The 21791-nt window shown below is 40.4% G+C and overlaps 1 protein-coding gene across 2 annotated transcripts in view; it reads left to right on the top strand.

The window, feature by feature from the left end:
- The window catches only part of LOC113033288 (GDNF family receptor alpha-2-like), a 67358-nt gene that overhangs the window by 35015 nt on the left and 10552 nt on the right, over window positions 1-21791 (top strand). For both annotated transcript variants that reach the window (XM_026186958.1, XM_026186957.1), the window contains exons 5-6: window positions 16794-16906; window positions 17840-17980. In XM_026186958.1, coding sequence (XP_026042743.1) covers window positions 16794-16906; window positions 17840-17980 — 254 coding nt within the window. The remainder of the gene's footprint in view (window positions 1-16793; window positions 16907-17839; window positions 17981-21791) is intronic.

Raw genomic sequence — 21791 nt, 5'->3', positions numbered from 1 at the left:
AGAGTCATTATTCACAAATGGAGAAAACTGTGAAGCTTCCCAGCAGTGGACGGCCTTCCAAAATTTCTCCAAGACGACGATCGAAGATCAGTGACTCATCCAGAACCCAGACCAACATGTAAAGAACTGCGGGCCTAACTCGCCTCAGTTAAGGTCAGAGTTCATGATTCAAAAGTAAGATAGAGACTGGGCAAAAATGGCATCCATGGGAACGTTTAAGGAGAAAACCACGGCTGACCAAAAACAACACAAAGCTCGTCTCACATATGCCAAAAATATTCTGATGAAAACATTCGGTGGACTGATGACACAAAAGATGAAGGGTTTTGGAAGGTCTGAGTCACATTACATCTGGTGTAAAACTAACAGCATTTCATAACAAATCATCATAGCAATAGTCAAACATGGTGGTGGTAGTGTGATGGTCGGAGGCTGCTTTGCTTCTCCATCACCAGGAAGATTTGTTCTCATTGAAGGAACCATGAACTCTGCTCTCTACCAGAAAATCCAGGATGTCTGGCCATCATGTTGTGCCCTGAAGCTCAAGCTCACTTAAGTTAGCGCAGCAAAGATACAAAACACAACAGCATGTCCACCTCTGAATAGCTTGGTTTAGGAGTGGCCTAGTCGACTGAGATTCTTTGGCATGAACTCAAACACATCGTTCATGCTTGAAAACCCTTCAGAAGAGAGCCAGTTATCGCAAATGCTTGATTGTAGTTCTTGGTACCAAGGGTGGCACAAACAGTTATATGGTTTAAGGGGCAAATAGTTTGTCACACAGGCCCAAGTAGGATTGGATAGCTTCTTTCCTTTAAAAAATTACATCATCATCATTTGAAAACTGCATTTCATATTTACTCAGTTTATCAAATATTAAGGTTTGTTTAATGATCTGAAACAATAAGAAATCAAGTAGCTCTGTGTATGGATGAGGATACATGCTTCTGTGTTAGCAAACCGGCTTTGGTTATTTGACTGAAAGATCTGGCTCATCTGGTTCATAATAATAGTAAATTAATTGACAAGTAAAAATGAAGCACTGAATTAGTGCATTGTTTTCGATGGCTTTTTCTGTCTTCCAATGTCATATCTTAAAGGTTTTTTTTGTTCTGCCCTACGTTTGCCAGTAACAGTAATTAGACTTTAAGGGAAGCTGTGGCTATTAGATGCAGGATGAAGATGTGAGGCAAAGTTGGAGGAACAGTGCTCAATTAAGCTGAACAAAACATTAGTGAATCACTCTGGCTGCGTGGGGCATCTATTGGATTCAGAGGCCAGATTCAATTCACTTCCACCCAGCCGTGGCATGTTTCTTTGTCTTAGTGCCACTGAAAGCAGGTGAAGCACAACAGTTGTTGCCAAATCAGCTGTCAAGCTCTTTTCGTTCTTTTTTTTTAACCTCCGTACCGTGTGCTACATCTGGCCATCAACAAGCTTCATGCCCAGCCAGTTGTAGAAGTACTCTGAATTCATTTGTCTAATAGAAAAAAAAAATTCCAGTAATTTTAAGCATTTAAAAACTCATTTATGAGCCTAATGGGGTTCAACCAATCATTAGACCCTTGAAAGCTCACTGCTAAAAATAATACTCGTGATATGAAAATGAACAGAAGGGAAAACTTTTGGCTACTTTTTCATTTCCCAGTGTGACAAGTGATTAGGCAGCTGATAGAAGTCTCTTTCCAATTATATTACAAGTGAAAGTCGAAAATAACTGGTTTGTTATCTACTCAAGATCCCTGAAACTCAGAAACAGCCTCTTCTTTAAAAAAGTATTTTTTTAAAATAATTACTGTTTTAATCTTTGTGGTTTTTGTGTCCGAAACAAAAACCACAACATTGAAAAAAAATCACTTAAAGCATCTTTAAAAACCTCATCCGCTAATCTCCTTATTAAAAAACGTCGTAGGTGTGAAAGTCAAAGTGACACACTGTTTTTCTCACTTTTGGGAAATCTCGACACACGCACTTATATTCTTAAAAACAAGAATGATACCATTGCAAACACTGAAATTAGTCGAGCTAATGACGCACAGCATTTTTGGAGAGCAGCATTTCTCTGAACGTGCACTTCCAACCTTGTTCCTCAGAGGTGAGCAGCCTTCGAATCGAGTGTTAATGGCAAAAGCATAATTTCTCTCCACCAACACTAAATCCAATCGCACTGTTAAAGTAGTGAAAGTCTATCACCTCTCCTCCAATTTATGATTGTCTCGATAATTACCTGCTTGCCTGCTTTGTGTAATCTGTTTTCAGGCTGAGTTGCTTTCTTTGACCTTTAGACCCTGAGGTGTCTGTGCTGTGTGCCTCCTTATTGAGAAAGATGAAATAGAACGTTAAAGCTCATTATCTGTTGCTGCGTAATGCCCCACCGAGGTCAACAGCTCGATGAGCGCGTACGCACTCACACAGCGTGGAGGCACCTGTGTATCGACAGAGCAATTCAGGAGCTGCACATGCACACGCAGATCCTCGCGTACAACCAATTTGAGCTTGAACGGAATTCTGATAATCCACTGTTTGTGCATTCCCCTGCAGTGAATAAGTGCTGCCATGCAAGAGAATGTCACTACGATTCAATTACACCGGGCTGACACTGTTCTCAAATTGGTGCTCTTTTTTTTCGTGCTGTGGGATGCCTGTTATCACGCCGTCCTGCGACGTATTCCTCTGTCTGTTGCATGATGTCACACACTACAGGATCGCTATATGTCCTTAAAGATTGTGGAAACATTTAGCTTTTTTATTTGATCTGATAATTCACTAGAATATTAAGACATCACCCTCTTAATTAACACTTGTTCAGTCGCTCTCTAATTTACTATTATCGAGTATGCTGTATAAGCAGAATGATAAAACTACTTTGTCATGCTAATGAAGACGAAGTCCCCAGTTTGCGGTATATTTTGCGAAATCCTGGTGATAATCACAATGAACAGTCTTCGAAGGAGCCCTCTTTTTAAACACAGAACACAGCAGTGCCTCGGCAGAGGAAACTTTCATTGGCTCCCTTCTTCCCTCTCAGAGATTTGTTGATAAAACCAGCGGAAGATCACTCAAAGACAGGCCTGTGTTCCCCGGGGATGCCTGTCTGACGCCAAACAGGGGATGTGCAGCAAGCCCAAACCTATTTCGTTTTAACACAAGGGACAGTTTGAGTGAGGGAGGAGGGAGAGATAATGAGACGGAGAGAGGAGGAGGAGGAAGAGGAGGGTCTCAGAATCGATTTGGGCCGCACAACTATACTGCAGCAGGTTGGAGGTCAGTGGTTTGGTCACACGGCTGTGGATCTCTGCAGCAGACTCCACAGGCCATTTCAAATTCAAGCATAGCTCCCTGAAATATACTCTGCTAAAGAAGGGTCACAGCTCAAAACACACCCTCATCTATTTTATTATTTATTGTAAACTCTTAAAGACTGCAATTTCCTACTTTACACTAATAAAAAGCCCTCAGCTACTTTATTTTTGGAGTTTTACCTTGAGCGTGTTGGATGCCAAATTGGCGACGATTTTACCTTTGGGGACTATTCAGATCGCTGCAGGTGGAGCCTAGAGCTCAATCAAACAAAGACTAAATATTTGAAAAGATTTCAAATAGCTAATCTTGGCTTGGGCTTAGATGGCATATTGCTCTGGAAGATTTCCTTCTCTTCCTCGTCTCTGAGGAGGCAATTGTTGACATACCCTGGGGCTGTAGATGGACAGAGAACAAGCATTAAATGGAGCAGCTCTTATTTCTTACAGCTTGTTGTACTTCCACCACAGTTATTACATTATTACCTTCCATAATCCTGCGCAGGGAGACAAAAACAGATTTTTTTTCCCTATTTCCCTTGCTTCCTCTCCTCTCTACTTCTCCACCTTGTGGTATCGCAATCCTTCCTGTGGATCCAACAGCTATTCATTTGGGACTGCCGAGTCCTCAGAGTGACAATAGGCTATATTTGGATGCACTGTTTTGGGGTACTGTAGTGTGTGTGTGTGTAAGTATGTGTGCACATGTATTCATTCAGAGAAATTCCCTGTCCATTTCCATGTCACCTTATGCAACACAAGCTCAATGAAGCCCATCCCAAAGAGCACTGAGCTGTGTATGTGTACTGTATTGATTGTCTAGGCGATCAATGCAACACTTTTATCTTTGATTTATTTCCCCTGGTCTTCAGGCTCACTGGGTGCTCTTTGATTGAGTTCTTTGGCCACTGGGTTTCAAAGTGGGCAGCAGAGAGAGACAATCGATCCCTGTACAGGTAACCTGACCCAGTTTGAGAGAAATAGTGTTATCAGTCTACTTTTGCTTACAGAAAAAAAAAAAAAACAGGGTATTGTATCCTCCCCCCTCTCACACATACACACAGAGCCCTGAATCAACAGTCTTCTCTGTTGCATCCAACAATTCAAGCCTCCACTGCGGGAGAACAGCGTAGGGGGAATGACTGCCCCACATGGCATTAACCTGAAGTTTCTGAGATGAAGCTGAAAGAAATCGCAATGCTGTTGCCCTTTTATCTGAAGTTTTGCTCTCACACATTCACTCACATACACCTTTGTTCTCTTGCACTTGTGAGGAACCTCACCATGATCCCTGGTCTCTAATCCTTAGCTTTCCAGTCACACGTAGGTCAGTTCTGCAGTTTTAATAAGCATCCAACACGTATATGCGTGGAAGCTGTTTTCTCTGAAAATGAAGTAATACAACATCTACAGGAACAGCGGCCACAGAGATATAATAACTATTTCTCAGGAAGATGACTACTACAGTGTGTGTGGGAATATGTATGTATGTATTAATCTGTTAAATGGTCCATTATGTTCACATTTATTTGGTAACGTAGCTTTCTCCTCCAGATGCTTTGAAGCTAAAACAATTAGCTGAAAAACATAAAATCCCTCTGAGGTAAGTGGAGCAAAGTCTGGTGATAATTCTCTGCTGCTTTATCACTACTCCCTACCTATTTACTCCAGCAGTTCTATGTAGTTAAAGCAGTAGCTTTCTAGAACATCAACCGGCATGATAATATTATTCTACTTTCTGGTCCACTTGGTGTCTACTTGTTAGACATTCAAACATGGTGGAGATATTGTGATGTCACTTCAGGACCTGGATGACTATAACTGAAGGAATCATGACTTCGGCTCACGACAGAGATCTGAAATGCAGTTTCATTCACCTCTGAGTCTCTCAAAGAAAACAAAACGAAGTGGCCTAGTCCAGCGGTCCCCAACACACGAGCCACAGTGGTCCGTGAGTCGTTTGGTACCAGGCCACAAGAGTTGAGGCTCGGGTGTGAAATCTATGGTTTTCAGGTTTGTTTTTCTTATCTAAACTCATTTTCCCAGGGTCTTTTCCTGTGTTGTAGTTGTGTGTCTTATTTTGGAAGAAAGATTTACATGTAACCATAGCGACCAGAGAGCATTAAGGGGCAGAGAGGAGGATGTTACTCTCAATGTTGTTGGCGCATTTCAGGAGGACGCTGCTAATAAAGTTACACAATTACACAGTGAATTAGAATGCATTATTATATTTACAAAATACCACAGTTTGTGTCTTGGTCGTATCATTTTATTTTGTTGTATTTATCCGCAACACCTTAAAGGCCGATCCGTGAAAATATTGTCTGTGGTGCAAAAAAGGTTGGGGACCACTGGCCTAGTCAAAGTCTGGAGCTGAAGCCAACTCCAGTGTAGCTGAATTAAAATAATTCCCCAAAGAAGAGCAATGTGAAAATTTCACTGGTATCTCAAACACTTGAGTGCAGTTCTTGCTCCCAGGGGTGGCACAACCTTTTATTGGGTTTTTGATTTGAATAGATTTGAATAGCCATGAATAGATTTATTCCTTTAATAAATGAAATCATTGTTTAAAAACTGCATTTTGTATTTACTTGGATTACCCTTGCCTAATATTAAAATGAGTTTTTGTGATCTTAAATATATGCTGAACAATAAGAAATCAAGAAAGCAAATACTTTTTTCACAGCACTGTACCTTGTAGTGTAGGGGCAATAACAAGTTTGTGCAAAACAACAGAGGGTATGCAGATAAAATTGACATTTCTTTGACTGTGCTGGACTGTGGCCTACTTGCCACTATAGAAAGTTTAATACTTAAGTGTATACAGGATTGATTAGCTGTGCAGCAACAAACTAAACAAACTAAAATGGAAGAAGAAATACTTAATGAATGAAGCAAGGCAGCTAAAACACCTTCTATGTAAGTTTGTATTCTGTATCATTGTATCCAGTGTTAATATCTAATTATGACTTATATTGCAGATTTAAATCTAAATCCATTCTTACAGGTAAAACTAAGGTTAATCTCTTTAACACTACTGAAGAAGAAAGGACTGACTGAGCTGTCCTCGCTTTCCAGAATTTTTCCCACTCTCAACATCTGAGGACAGCGTATAAAAGCATACGCGTAGACAGAAGATCTTCCTTACTTATCCTCAAAAGTCTGGGCTCAAGGCAATACCTGGACTCTGTCTTTTTTCTGGTAACATTACAAGCCATCGAAGTGAATGTCTTTTCTGATAGTGTTAAGCTGGCTTTGCAAGCAAAGCGTGTGTCAATTGGCGACCTTTTCCTTGTGCATAGTACAGTTTGTGGCTTTAATCAGGCATCGGCTTCAGCGGATACGTGCTTAGCTTGCTGGATACACATGAGAGCACCACAAGGAGTGAAAGAGAAGTAAAAGAGAGTATAAAAGAGTAAGGGAGGTAGAGGGAGTGAGATGGGGGACTCAGTGGAACAAAAAGAGTTGCGCATTTCATTCCAATGTATGGATTAGTAAATGCATTTACTTTCCTAATTCTAATCTCGGAGGGAACATGGTATAACGGAAAGCTGTAGTGATTACTAAATGTTCTCGGACCAGAGAAACTTTCCATAGCTATAAGTACAGTCGGGGGAAGTAACCCTTTCTTGTGTATGAGCTGGAGATGATTATATTGCTTGCAACTTTGCTTTAAGGGTCCTTTTTAGTTCCTCTTTCAGCGTAGGTACTCCTTGAGTGTGCTCCAGTGGTACCATATCTATTATTAATGCCAACATTATCAATAGGGCTTCCGATTTATCTACTGTACGATCGCTGTGTGGTTTTGAATGTGTCAATTAAGGCCGACTCGTTCACCTCTTAATCACTGTTACTTTCAGATTCTCTTTATACTTACAGAGACTTGCTAAAAGCTGCTGCATGTAATGCTTTCTATAAACATTTCCACTGAATCATTTTGCATGTGGCTGATATTTAATTATTATTATTTAATTATTGGTAACAACAGTACGTCAGCATTTTGCTTTTTTTTTTTAGGAAAAGTGAATCTACTTGTTTGATGTGTTCACTTTGACTGGTTCGTTTGTCTTTTGGAAACTCAAACAAGTACAACTTTAAACAAACGATTCACTTTTTATCAAAGCTCACACTGCTGGACAGCGTGTGCCATATATCAAACATCTTTCAAAATTCTATTTTGTTTTATTTATATATTGCTCGTTCACATCTCAAGACATTTTGCAATATGTTGTAAGTTAAATATGGGCTTCTACAATATTAGATAAGGAACCCCAACATTTCAGCTTTGCCCATTGAGGAAGCTCATGACAAACGGAGAGGAATGTCTCATTTTAAACAGAAAGAGATCTTTAGCAGAGCTAGACTCACAGAGGAAAAGCCATCTGTCACAACCATTTTGGGGCTGAGGGGAAAGCGAGCACAGAGCAGAGGAGAACAGAGCGAAGGAAACAAGAGGAGAAAACAGAGTGAAGAGAGTAGTTGAGAAGCACTCCTCAGTGCATCATGGGAAGTCTTCCAACATCCTGAGCCTTTAGCAGTTTAACTAAGGGGTGGTTCGGTGTCACCTGATCCAACCCTAACTATAAGCTTCACAAAAAAGGAAGGTTTTAAGCTGATTATTAAAAGTAGAGAAGGCGCCTGTCTCCTCAACCCGAGCTTGGAGCTGGTTCCACAGGAGAGGGGTCTGATAGTTGAAGGCTCTACATCCTATTGTACTTTTAGTCTGAGAGCAAAGTGCTCTGTTGGGATGATATGGTACTACAAGGTCTTTAATATGTAATGGGGCCTTATCAGAGAGGAGAAAGATCTTTTAATTGAATTCTGGATTTAACAGGAAGCCAATGAAGAGTACGTAGCTTTCTTGTCCCTGTCAATACTCTGCAGTGTTTTGGATTAACTGAAGTCTTTTTAGGAAGCTTTTAGGACAATGTGGTGATAATAAGGAATTACAGTATTTCAGGTTAGAAACAGCAAATCCATGGACTAGTTTTTCAGTATAATTCTGAGACAGGATGTTTGTAAATTTTTCAATATTAAGTTTCTTTTATATTCTTCAACTCACAACAACAGTCGTCTCAAGGTGCTTCATACTGTAAGGCAGCAGTCCCCAGCCTTTTTTGCGCCATGGACCAGTATATGTCCGACAATAATTTCACGGACCAGCCTTAAATGTGTTGGATAAATACAACAAAATAAAACCAGTAGTGGTACAAAAAAGAAAGATTTATTCATAACACACGGGAAAAGACCCTGGGAAACCGAGTTAATGATAAAAACGATTAAAAAATAACGCTAAAAACCCTGAAAACCATAAATTTCACACCAGCAAACGACTCACAGACCAGTACCGGTCCGTGGCCCGGGGGTTGGGGACTGCTGCTGTAAGGTACACAACCTACAATATTAGAGGAAAAAGCAAGTATTACACAATCCCCTATGTGCAAGCACGTGGCAGCAGTGGAAAGGAAAAAGAGTTTAATAATTACTAATGATTAAAATGCAATAGTGGTGTTTAAACACAGGGAGGGCGAAAAGAGAAGTAACGCTCAGTGCATCATGGGAAGCCCCCCGGCAACTTAAGTCTATTGCAGCATAACTAAGGGATGGTTCAAGGTTCCTTACAGTGGTGCCAAAGGCCGAGGTAAGAGGCCAGTGAAGTATGTGGTTAGTCACAGTGTGTCTGAGGTTTTTAGAGCTGAATACAATCATTTCAGTTTTGCCAAATTTATAACTTCCCTTAACTGATTGCACTTAACAGAGGCAACAAAACAGAAAACATATTGTCAGACTTCCCTTGATGTATTGTCAGAGTTATTACTCACCATGGAAGAAAGAAAACACACTTGATGGGAACTTGGTATGGGTCTTTAAATGAAGTCATAGTCGTTACTTTTCATAATAACAAAATCAAATCTAACGGTGACAAAGGTATTATTGAATTGAATATTACTCCTGCAGACTTACGCAGTAATTAATCTTTCTGTCACTGGGAGCAGATTGCTTTGTAATGTCACCGGTACAAAATGAGTTCACCAGCAGTGTTTGTACGTTCAATCAAAATCCAACTCTTTAAACTGAGCAAATGCAGAAGAAAATCAAATCTATCTTTGAAAATTCTGATATTGATTCTTCTTCATATGTTAAGATCCAATAACTCAGCACTGCTAGTTTACAGTTTTGTGACCTGTAAAATGACTTTGAATGCATGAGAAACTGAGGCGGTAAAATAAGCACTGATATTAAAGCCAGTTTCCTGGTCAACAGCATTACTATCGTCCATACGCTGCTCTCTTCAGATGGTCTATCAGATTTCAAATGGTTTTGATCTTGTAGTTAATAATGCAGGACAAACTGTGTCACCAGTCAGTTTTTGTTGGTTTCAATTCTCTGCTGAGTAAGGGGTTGAAAGGTTGTTTCATTTGACAGCTAAGCTAAACTGCCTTGCGCTTTGACTCAATGCCATCTGTGCACAGTTGGCCTTTTAAAGCATTGACTAGGAATCCCAGTGAGTACAGTAGAACTAAACGAGGCAGGCCTCTGTCCAGACACATTTTGGAGAAAATAGCAATGGGTGAAACAGACAGTCACCTCTGACTAGCGCCATCTCAGGGTCACCGGAAGAAGCGTAGGGAGAGAAAGCAGGAAAAGGAGACACTGCAAATTGTCTGTTAGTCGTAAGAAAAAATAACTCTGACAGATGTTATTCTATTTTAATCAAAATATATTCATAGCACTCCACTCACAAGGTAAGTGCTTCATTGTTAGGAGTTTCATAATAGTTTTTTGTCATGTATTGAGCGGTGCAGAATAAAAGAGTGTCAAAACGGTTTAATTGTGAAGAAGAAAAAAAACAACAACATTGCCGGGCCGCATTGTTTGCTTTGGCGTTTAACAGCTAGTGACAAAAGAACTGCTGAGTGCTGTCGACCGAACCACGGTAAAATTTACATGCCATGAATTTGCACATGAGCATCTCTAGCTCATGGCAATTGGTTTACACAAAAGTGACAACAGGACATTAATGAAGAAGGAGAAGAGAGGAGAAGCGAGGAGAAGATAAGGTCAGATGAAAAAAAAAGAAAGAGGCGAGGTAGCAGAGGGGAAACATCTTTTGTTTTTTTCTTATTTGCTTCATGTAAGAGATATTATGTTGGCAGCTATTGTGTCATGGTTATTGTTATGCTTTCAGTAGATGACTGAGCGATATGGTCTCTAAAGACTCTCTAGGCTAAAGACTGTGGGAAGCGATAAGAGTGAAAAGCCATAATTTCACATTTAACAGAAAGTATCAGCCGTAGAAAAAAACTCATAATTGTAGACAGAGCACAGAGGGGAAATTCTCCAAACCAGCCAGGACTCTCAATGAACTGTTGTTTTTCAAATGAAGCTATTAGACGACTTTGGAGTTTGATAACTGTTTTTCCTTGTTCCTCTCCTCCTTCGCAAGGAAATGGTTTCCAAGACTGACAGTCATCTGATTTAAGTCACATTGTTTGTCATGGGCATCGAGTGATAGGAATAAGAATCCATATAAAAAGCCATTAGTTTTCTATTACTGCCAAGCTGGATGGACAGGCACTCAGCGCTCAGCCGAATCACTGTGTTTAAAGTGTCAGGTTGGTTGAAAGAAGTCTACCTCTGTGGGGGCTCCCCCTGCCACTTCCCTGGGGGCTGAGTGGCTGAAATGACCATAAAACTCTGTTGAGCTAGACAGCCTGTAATTTCAGCAGTGAGAGGCGCTTTGCCGAGGTATAATGGAAAGCCCGTGGAAGCCATGAAATGCGCTGCATCCTGGTGTTGGAACACCATTGTCTGAACACTCAGGACACCTCTCTAAACTTTAAATTACTGTTTTTAAGCCATCATTGTCTGAAAGAGCTCTGCTTCTAAAAAGAAACACGGTGCTTGTTCAGTTTCTTTAATCTTCCGTGGTCTTTGCCATTCTTACAGAAATCTGACGTTCACATTCTGTATTAGTACAAAAGTAAAAGACCTTTTGCCCATAAGATACGGAAAAATGGTGCTTCGAAAGGTTGCTTTGTGTAGGCACAATAGAGTTGTTCTCTCTCCCCTCTGTCGTATCTTTTTTATCATCTGTACCATGGTTGTGGGTACAAGTGCCTTTTTCACTCTGAATGGAAATGGTTGAGAGGGGCCTTCGAGTGAGGAGGACAAGTGCTGAGAGGGGTTGCTTTGCATTTGTCTGTGTATGTTCTTTTTTTATTATGAAGGCTACTTATGTATTGTGTGTCGCTATTCGATAGTGCGCGTTTCTGTGTCTACACTCGTCTCTGTGGCGATGGCGGCGCGAGCATAGCGTGGTCAGTTTACTGAAGCGAGGTTTCACATGTGATGTTAGCAGCATGTCATGTCGAGAGGCTCTCTGGGGTGATTTGTAAGGAGGGTGGATGGAGATGGAGTAATGAAGTGTGTCTGAGTGGGGTTTGCTGCTGGAAGTCCAAGCGCCTTTTACGCCACACTGGCTACATTTCTGCTATGATGACACAGACACACAAACAGACAGACAGACATGGGAAATTGTTATATCATTATCCCACATTTAATCTCAGCCAAATATGCTTCTCTCCTCTTTTGAAGACTAACATGACGGCATATTGGTTTTTAAATCACTGCAATAAAAGAAGACCTTTCTCTCTGATAGACTATGCTGTGTCCTTCACAGAAGACAATTTTTTCACAGAAGACTATGTTATTCACAAAAAATAAGATATTAAGTATCATTCCATCTTAGTTATTTCAGAAAAAGGTATAAAAATTATAAATATGTGATACCAATTCCACTCTAGAATATTTAAGTCTAGCAGTGTGTGAAGACAGAGCCATATGTATATTTTGTTTACATTAACATTGGCCCTTTGAAAACTATTGTGGTGAACAGTAGTTTGCACCATCAGCATATTGTTCTTGTTTTTTAAATGCATTGTATTCATGCATCCCTCGTGCATAAATACAATGCTATAAATGCATAACTCTAATTTTCTTACAGCGTAAGTACAGTATGTGTAACTATTCATAAATAATTTTAGAGTTTTGCTGTACAAAAGTCAAAATTCACATATCTTTTCATGCTTTTCTTTGAAGAAAACATGTCTAAGTTTATATTTTTGGAGGATTTTTATCTCAGACATTTTCAGGCAACTCAACAGGAAAAGACTTCATGTATTTTCCCTGAATGTAAATTTGAGGTAGCTTTATGGAGTCAAGAGGCAGTAAGAGGACAATGCTACTGGCACAAGTGGAGGTACATTTTTACATCTTGTCAGCAGTGGTTGGACAGCAAAACAATAGGAGGGGGAAAAAGGAGCCACAGGAATAAACAGTAATGTGTCTGTTATGGAGAGCTGTGTCGGTCGTGTATACAGTGGCAAAGCTGTTCTCAGGCAAATGAAAGACACACTGAAACTTGTCTGACTCCAGCATAGACATATGCAAATGAAGAAACAAGCAAAAGAAAAAAAAGAAAAAAGAAAATCTTCATCTGAACAACCTGAATAAAAAACTTTAACTAATAAACAACTCAACTTCTTTCTTTTTTTATGACAACTATGAGGAGATCATTGTGCGGTCCTGTTACTTGTTGGATCTTTCTGTGGACTTTAAATCTTCCTGTAGCATCTCTCTCTCTCTCTCTCTCTCTCTCTCTCTCTCTCTCTCTCTCTCTCTCTCTCTCTCTCTCTCTCTCTCTCTCTCTCTCCGTGTGTTGCCAAAATTCTTCTTTGGAGTTCTGCCGTGAGTGTCTATGTTTCGCAGGAAAATTGACAAGACACAGCTGGTGGATTTTTGACCTCTGATAGATGGTCTTGTCTCTCCAGATGGTCTCATGTCTTGCTGTTGCGGCTGTGTACTATCCTTTCTAAAATTCCAGGGTTTGAGCCTTCATTGATATGTTGAAACCAAGATACTTTTTCCAGACTGCTGATTTTGATTTCAGAGTTGATGTCTTGTGGATTGTTAGGTATGAGCTTGGCCTTTCCTTTTTCTGATACCCATACTAAGAGCTGAGGCTTCTTTACCAAGAGGTTCCACCAAGCTTGGGAGTTTTCTTTCTTTCCCTTCAAAGACATGAATATAAAAATGTGGGCTGGTGATTGTTCTTCCTCCAGTGTTAACTGTGCCTTCATGCTGTTTCAAGGCATCTTTCATAATTCTCCAGGTGTATGTTGGAGAGGGTGGTTGAGAGTAGATACTTGATGATATTCCGACTGTAGTACCAGCTGCCCATGCTGTCACTCAAGAGAATAAGGCTTATATGCTTGTCATACAGGTGTTTGCTGATTCAGACCAGGTTGACGTTATCCACAAGGCTGCATGCCACATCCCATCAAAGACCTTCTTGAAAAAGAGCCCGTAGTGGCTGTGGAGCAGAAGGAACAGCAGGTTACAGTGGGGCAAAAAAGTATTTAGTCAGCCACCGATTGTGCAAGTTCCCCCACTTAAAATGATGACAGAGGTCAGTAATTTGCACCAGAGGTACACTTCAACTGTGAGAGACAGAATGTGAAAAAAAAATCCATGAATCCACATGGTAGGATTTGTAAAGAATTTATTCGTAAATCAGGGTGGAAAATAAGTATTTGGTCACCTCAAACAAGGAAAATCTCTGGCTCTCACAGACCTGTAACATCTCCTGTAAGAAGCTTTTCTGTCCCCCACTCGTTACCTGTATGAATGGCACCTGTTTGAACTCATCATCTGTATAAAAGACACCTGTCCACAGCCTCAAACAGTCAGACTCCAAACTCCGCCATGGCCAAGACCAAAGAGCTTTTGAAGGACACCAGGAAAAGTATTGTAGACCTGCACCAGACTGGGAAGAGTGAATCTACAATAGGCAAGCAGCTTGGTGTGAAAAAATCAACTGTGGGAGCAATCATCAGAAAATGGAAGACGTACAAGACCACTGATAATCTCCCTCGATCTGGGGCTCCACGCAAGATCTCATCCCGTGGGGTCAAAATGATCATGAGAACGGTGAGCAAAGATCCCAGAACCACACGGGGGGACCTGGTGAATGACCTGCAGAGAGCTGGGACCAAAGTAACAAAGGTCACCATCAGTAACACACTACAACGGCAGGGAATCAAATCCCGCAGTGCCAGACGTGTTCCGCTGCTGAAGCCAGTGCATGTCCAGGCCCGTCTGAAGTTTGCCAGAGAGCACATGGATGATACAGCAGAGGATTGGGAGAATGTCATGTGGTCAGATGAAACCAAAGTAGAACTTTTTGGTATAAACTCAACTCGTCGTGTTTGGAGGAAGAAGAATACTGAGTTGCATCCCAAGAACACCATACCTACTGTGAAGCATGGGGGTGGAAACATCATGCTATGGGGCTGTTTTTCTGCCAAGGGGACAGGACGACTGATCCGTGTTAAGGACAGAATGAATGGGGCCATGTATCGTGAGATTTTGAGCCAAAACCTCCTTCCATCAGTGAGAACTTTGAAGATGAAACGAGGCTGGGTCTTCCAACATGACAATGATCCAAAACACACCGCCCGGGCAACAAAGGAGTGGCTCCGTAAGAAGCATTTGAAAGTCCTGGAGTGGCCTAGCCAGTCTCCAGACCTCAACCCCATAGAAAATCTGTGGCGGGAGTTGAAAGTCCATGTTGCTCGGCGACAGCCCCAAAACATCACTGCTCTCGAGAAGATCTGCATGGAGGAATGGGCCAAAATACCAGCTACTGTGTGTGCAAACCTGGTAAAGACCTATAGTAAACGTTTGACCTCTGTTATTGCCAACAAAGGTTATGTTACAAAGTATTGAGTTGTATTTTTGTTATTGACCAAATACTTATTTTCCACCCTGATTTACGAATAAATTCTTTACAAATCCTACCATGTGGATTCATGGATTTTTTTTTTTTCACATTCTGTCTCTCACAGTTGAAGTGTACCTCTGGTGCAAATTACTGACCTCTGTCATCATTTTAAGTGGGGGAACTTGCACAATCGGTGGCTGACTAAATACTTTTTTGCCCCACTGTATATGCTGTTTGGAAGGTTGGTGGTTCGACCCTATGAGGAAGCACTTGGCGACAGTGGGAAGGAAAAAAACCCTTTTAACAGGAAGAAACCTGTGATAGAATCAGGCTTAGGCACAAGCAGCCAAGTGCCATGATGGGCGACAGGACCAAAGACACACTTTGGAAGAGGGCCCAGAGATTAAAAACAACTGATGATTAAATGCTTTGTTGTCTTTAAACTAAGAAATTATTAGCTTAGCTTAGCATTAGAATTGAGATAAAGTTTTTATTTCACCAAAATAATAATGAAACCCTTATCTAGAAATATATGTATGTTGTCTGAAAAAAATGCAAAAAGGGGCACATTCATGTGTGAGTCATCAGACATATAAAGCGTCTAATACATATAAATGTGCATATAAATAAAGCATAATCACTTTTTTCTGTTTCTTTTCTATATGAGGAAAAAGCGCTGTTAAGATAAAACCTCCAGGCGTTCTCATTGGTGTCTGAGTCCAAGTTCATTTCTTTATGTAATTCAAAATATGTCACAATTATGACAGTGATGTGCTTAAATATAATAAAACCCATAATATTTACTTTTGAAAGCCACCATGACATCTGACAATAAAAAAAACAGAAGAATGAGCTGCTGGCAACCATTAAGTTCCTTAGAAGGGAGTGGTTATCAGGTAGTGCTGGGTCACTAGCCTATCAACCATTCAACAACCCAGATAGCATATTTCATCAATACTAAACCTATTCTTCTGTATATATGTGTGTTTTTGTGTGTTCACTAGGACAACACAGCCCAAGGTAAATTAAGGTACCTTTGAACTTAAGGCCGAAAAAAGTGGTCAGACCAGGTCAGAGGGAATGAGTCATGCACAACTCGGAAAGAAGCAAAGAGGAAAAAGAGAAATGCAGTATGGATTGTGATTCACATTGTGGGCAGCTGTGATGTGAACAGTACAGACAGCGCAACTTTATTCACGCTACTCCCAATAAACCTACTTAAGTGGATTAGCAATGCCACCCTGGGGGCCTCCACAGACTTAAAGCTCTTATCACAAACACACCGAAACAAAACATACTATTTTTATCAGTCTCCTTGGTTTGTGGGGAAAGTGAGTTCGGGAGATGGTTAAGAGATCCAGGATAAGCACAGAAGCTATGGCCAAAAGAGCTGTATCATATCTTTTCTCATCTTTATACAAAAGCACTACGACTGGGTCTCTGCTGAATATTACTAATAGCTTGTTGGTTATGAGGCATAAGTGTTTGATATTCATGACACCTGTTGTAGAGGCCTGGGAACAGATGTTGTATATACTTTCCCAGTTTGACGCTGGTCATAATTGGCAGCTGCTCTGTAGAAAAAACTGTGCCAAAAATATTACGCCCAGCTTTTTGTATTTGTGTGTTTTCATCTTGTGCGTGGACTTTATGACTGAGCCTGTGCTTCTCATTCTTTGTCTGTGTTGTGCTTCATGTTTTTTGTGCAGGTCTAGGCTGGCTGATTACAAAGAGAACTGCGGGATGACTCCACACGCAGCGAGCACCTGTCCTAACCAAGACAATCACCAAGCCTGCTTGGCCTCCTTTGCAAGGCTCGTTGGTCAGTACATGGCTACGTTGTGAGAAGAAAATAACGGCAGTGAAATGTGTGGACACAGAAAGGCAGATTCAGAATGTCACTGTTTTTTTTCTACCTTTCACACACATAATGAAATAAAGAAAAATACTCCAAAAACATGAGACAGCGTGCCAGCAGTCCAGGCTGCTTTCATCATGAGGACCAGACAGCAGAGTTAAAACTGATATCTCCACCAGTACACTGGGCATTAGTTCACTACTAGAAGTAATTAGGGAGCAGAGGCACTGAGAGAGTTTTTATTTAATTAAAACACTTGATGAACATCTGTTTGCTTGCAATAAACGTTAAATAAACAATATGTACTGACTAGTAGATGCATATTTTTCAGTCTCAGCCAGCAGCAGCTAGGTAATGCTGTGGCAGTACCACAGAGCTTGCTAAAAAAATAAATCTAAAGGCAAATTTACACAAAAGGGCTTTTTCTGATGCTTAGTGGTTGCTGAAGTGTCCATATTTCAGTATCAGTCAGTGCTTCCCCACCATGTGTCATAAATCATGCAGTATGAAGTGATGATATTCCACGGTGGTTCCTGGATTTCTCTAGAAAATACGACACACAGAATGTACCAAACACTCATGACACCAGCTAAAAGCATTGACACATAGAAACATTTGGAAAGTAAAATGCTTTGGTACTGTAGTGCTTTATTCAAACAGGGCACACACTTCCTAAAGCAACTACTTTGCAAAATATTTATAACATAATGGCCACTTTCCATTTAAAATAAAGCATAACACAATTGTTCACCTCCCTGTAAACTCCAACAATGCAGTGCAAACTCATACCTGTGACTAACACCTTGTTGTGCATTTTGTATGCAATTTGCTGTAAATGTAATCCATTATTGTCCATTAGTGACACATAACTGTATTTCTGTGTGGATGCCCTCGCAGGGACGGACGTGACTCCCAACTACGTGGACAGCAGCTTCTCCAACTGGACCATCTCCCCATGGTGCACCTGCAAGGGCAGCGGAAACCAAGAGGAGGAATGTCAGAACTTCCTGCGGTACTTCACCAATAACGCATGCCTAAGTAAGCCGTCACAACTCATGAATTCTCTGAAATATGTTTTGTAACTGATAGAGGCCAAACAGGCATGTATTATTGATAAAAAGTACGAGCCTGCGATGCGGAACTTTCTCTTTCAGCCACGTAAGAGAAGCGAGAGCTGTGAACTTCAGTCTTATGCAACTTTAATGGTTTCATGTCAGATTCTGGTTTTCAGTGTCATTGAGCTCTTCAGCGAAATAACTGTGGATGTGATGTTTTTAAAGTGTGGATGTTGGCGGCATGACTGAATGTGGAAATAACAAGAGATGTGGTTAGAGGGTGTGGGTAATAGATAGCTTTTAGACATCTGAAAATCAAAACGTCTGCATGAAATGAGGTGCTTGAAAATTTTTGCAAATCACTTTTATTTCAAAGAAGAAGAAAAAAGTATTTTGTGTATTTAATAATGAAATAAGGCTAGAAGGATTGCATGTAAATATTTGTCAATGAAGGATTAATGCATGGCTGGATGGACTTGAAATCATTATATAAAATTGTCTGTTAGAGAATTGAATCCAACCTGCAGATATCCCTTTATCCACAGATTAAGTTGGAATTAAACGTTCTTAGTTTCTCAGATGCAAGTAATTTCTTATCATTTCTCATCCCTCCTTTGGGCAAGATCTGCCCAGACTTTAATACAAAAGAAACCATTTGCATGTCATTTTCACATTCAATCTAAGAGAGTTAAAGGGCTTAGGGGAGAAAAATGTCATGAAAAGGAACAGACTAGTGCAAATGGAATAATAGGGAGAGCTAAAATACATATCATCTGTATATCTAATGCATAACATACAGGGTGCAGCGTGACAGAAGGGTTTCTTCAAATATCTTTATGCTTTTTCACTGAAAAGTAAAATATAGCAAGTTCCATCCTTGCTATGGTGTAGCGAGCAATGTCATCAGTACTACAAGACACCATTGCCTTTACCATGTTCTATTGTGTGGATAATGCTTTCAGACCATTTCAATAGATTGCTGGGTTACCGTTTTAGCTGAGTGTGCAGGATGAGGGATGAGGCTGGGAGCTGAGGAGGCGTCTCGAAAAATAACACAAAATGCAGCATCTCCTCTTTGCAGTCGAGGGGAACAGGCGATAAACTTCAACACACCGGGAGGTAGATATACACAAAGTCACAGTGCAGGAAGATGCATATTCAACCCCCTTAATCTGAAAGACATTTAAATAAAATTTCATTCAAGCAAAACAACATAACCATGGCAACTGCAGCATTAGTAAACAAAAATAAAAGTTAAATTTTTTTAAAAAGTTAAAGAACAAAAAGGGAAGGTGTGATGCAAAATTTGGTAATACATGTAAGGAAAAAGAAGAAGTTAAAAAGTAAAACTTCAATTCAATCACCAAGGTCAGTATTTAATATTAATATGATTGGTCTCTGATGTTTTCTCTCACATTATTTTAACCATTTCTAATTGTGCAGTAGCTTTAATGCCACCACTTCTTGCAGCATGTAGCATTTGATTAGCAGTGGCAAAAGCCGCTGCTGTGGCCACAAGTGTTAATTACAGATTCTGGTACATTCAATTCTTTTTGCCCCTACTGGCTATCAATAGGTGATTTTACTGTGTACAAAAACAATTTAGTGTTATTGGTGCTGAATAAATACAGCTGTTTGCATACTAATTGCAGCAGATGGAAACTCTTCCACAGTGTATATAACCCTGAGTTGGACAAGGAGAGGAAAAAATGGATGGGTGGATATTTTTATGGATGTCTTTCCATTAAAATTTCTAGGTAGTAGCTAAACATCCTTCAAACTGATGAGTTGACAACTTCAGAAACAGCTGAACATCAAGCAAGTGCAACAAATCCAGAGACAGCAGCTGTGATTTGACCTTAATATACTCCACTTCTGCTGAACAATGGTTTTTAATTAGAGAGAAATACTTGAGTCCAACTTCTCAGATTTTCCCAGACCGCGAGTCTCAGTCTGCTTGGAACATCTGCGCAGAAACGCTGTGTCTGGCAAGTTGTTAGTGAGCCAAGTTTTGGTCAGAACAAGGCAAAAAGTCCAAACGTTACTCTTTCTTTTTGTACACTCAGTCTTATCCAGATATCTAATTTAAAGTTGGCCAGAAAAGTGAGGAATCACAGACCCGAATGTGGTAGAGTTTTGGTTAATTAGCAGACTGGCCTGCTCGCTCCTCTTTAACTTCAATGCGCACCACTTCTGTTGAAAGAGCTTGCTCTAGCTAAGCATCTTGGCAACACTCTTTTTCTAGGAAACCACTTACTCTGCTCATATGTTGCCAGGACATGTGTTGGGGTAAAATTAGTGACCAAGACAAATCTGAAGCTGTTATTTAAAGGTAAAAAAACTTTAATTATAACAATAATATGTCACTATATAGACTCTTCTTTTATCTTTGCCATGTATGCAAACTAGATTTATATCTGTTTACATCTTGAGCTAATTGTATTGCATCTTCATTACCAATTTAATTATGTAATTAAATTCTTACAGCTTTAACTGTGCTGTAGATCATGAGAAAATATTTAGTGTAAACCTTTAGATCTGCAGCAGAGTTCATTTTGATACCTCATCCATCACAGCATACTTCAAGTGAAATCAGAAAAACATGCTTTAGATGGTTCATTTACTGTCCTTGAACTGTTCCCAATTTTTCCTTACAAGCTCCAGCAAAAACAATGGTCCAACAGAAGACTAGATTAGAATTCCGATTTGTATAAAATATATGGGAGGCCAACAAAGAACATTCCAGCTTAGAGGTATTATGACAGTCAGAATCTGACTCCCCCTTCCCCTGTCTCTGCTTCTCTTGTTCTCTCCTTCCTTCTCATTTCATCTATCCCTGCAGGTGCGACAATACAGGCTGTGCCCAGGGGTTAAAGGAAAGCTTAATATGAGCCATTAAAAAATGGAATTGCTGTTGGCAATGAGCTTAATCACTCAGTGGAACATTTGGGTGCAGTAAAACATCCTGGGTGGAGGCCCCCCAGCCAACTAGTTTGATCTATGACTTTATTCACCCATTTCACATCTTTGAGGGGGATTGCTAACCATAGCTGACCCTGACAAACAGATGCTTAACATTACAGGTCTTAGCAGCACTCCACTAGCTCTTGACTGCTAGCATTGACATTGTTAAGCCTCGCCAGTGAACTCGATTTTTCTCTGAACCACTCTCCTGCTTTCTAGCAGAAGCCCAAATTGTCAGTGTCGACCAGCATAAAAAAATATGAAGTGTGCTCTTCTGTGTGTTTTGTGTGCAAGTGAATGTGCATATGTGTACCTCTGTGAGTGTCTTTGCTGTTCAAATACTTGTGTGTGCGTGTGTCTGTGTGTAGGCGGACCAACAAATGTGACAGACAAATTTATGTGGCCAAGCACCGGTAGTACTAGGGACTGTGTAGCCATCTGATTATGCATGTGCATTCCACAACTATCTTATTTGTCCTTTGTGTGGTGGTGTGGAAATGCCATTTCTCCTTTGTTTGGGAATGTTTTGAATTTGATCAGTCACATAAATCTATTCAAAGTCATCTCTGCATGCTGACCTTATAATGGAGGTGGTTGCCAAGCAATTACATGCCTTGCCTTCTCTCTGGCTGAACAAAGAGAAACAAGCCTTGTGTTTTAAACGGATGAGCGGTGAAAAGGTACTCAGCGCCTATTTTTACCATATCTAGCTGGAAAGCTGACTGAACAGGGATTTATCACATTTCTACAGAGACACACACATGCACTTAGACACAAAATTAAACACATGTGTACAGCACATCTGCAGGCGCTGATATGCTAGGGCTCGT

The sequence above is a fragment of the Astatotilapia calliptera genome, chromosome 12 (assembly GCF_900246225.1).
Source record: "Astatotilapia calliptera chromosome 12, fAstCal1.2, whole genome shotgun sequence".
In the NCBI taxonomy this organism is placed as follows: Eukaryota; Metazoa; Chordata; class Actinopteri; order Cichliformes; family Cichlidae; genus Astatotilapia; species Astatotilapia calliptera.
The sequence above is the reverse complement of the archived record's forward strand: the minus strand, read 5'-3'. Positions and strand labels throughout refer to the sequence as shown.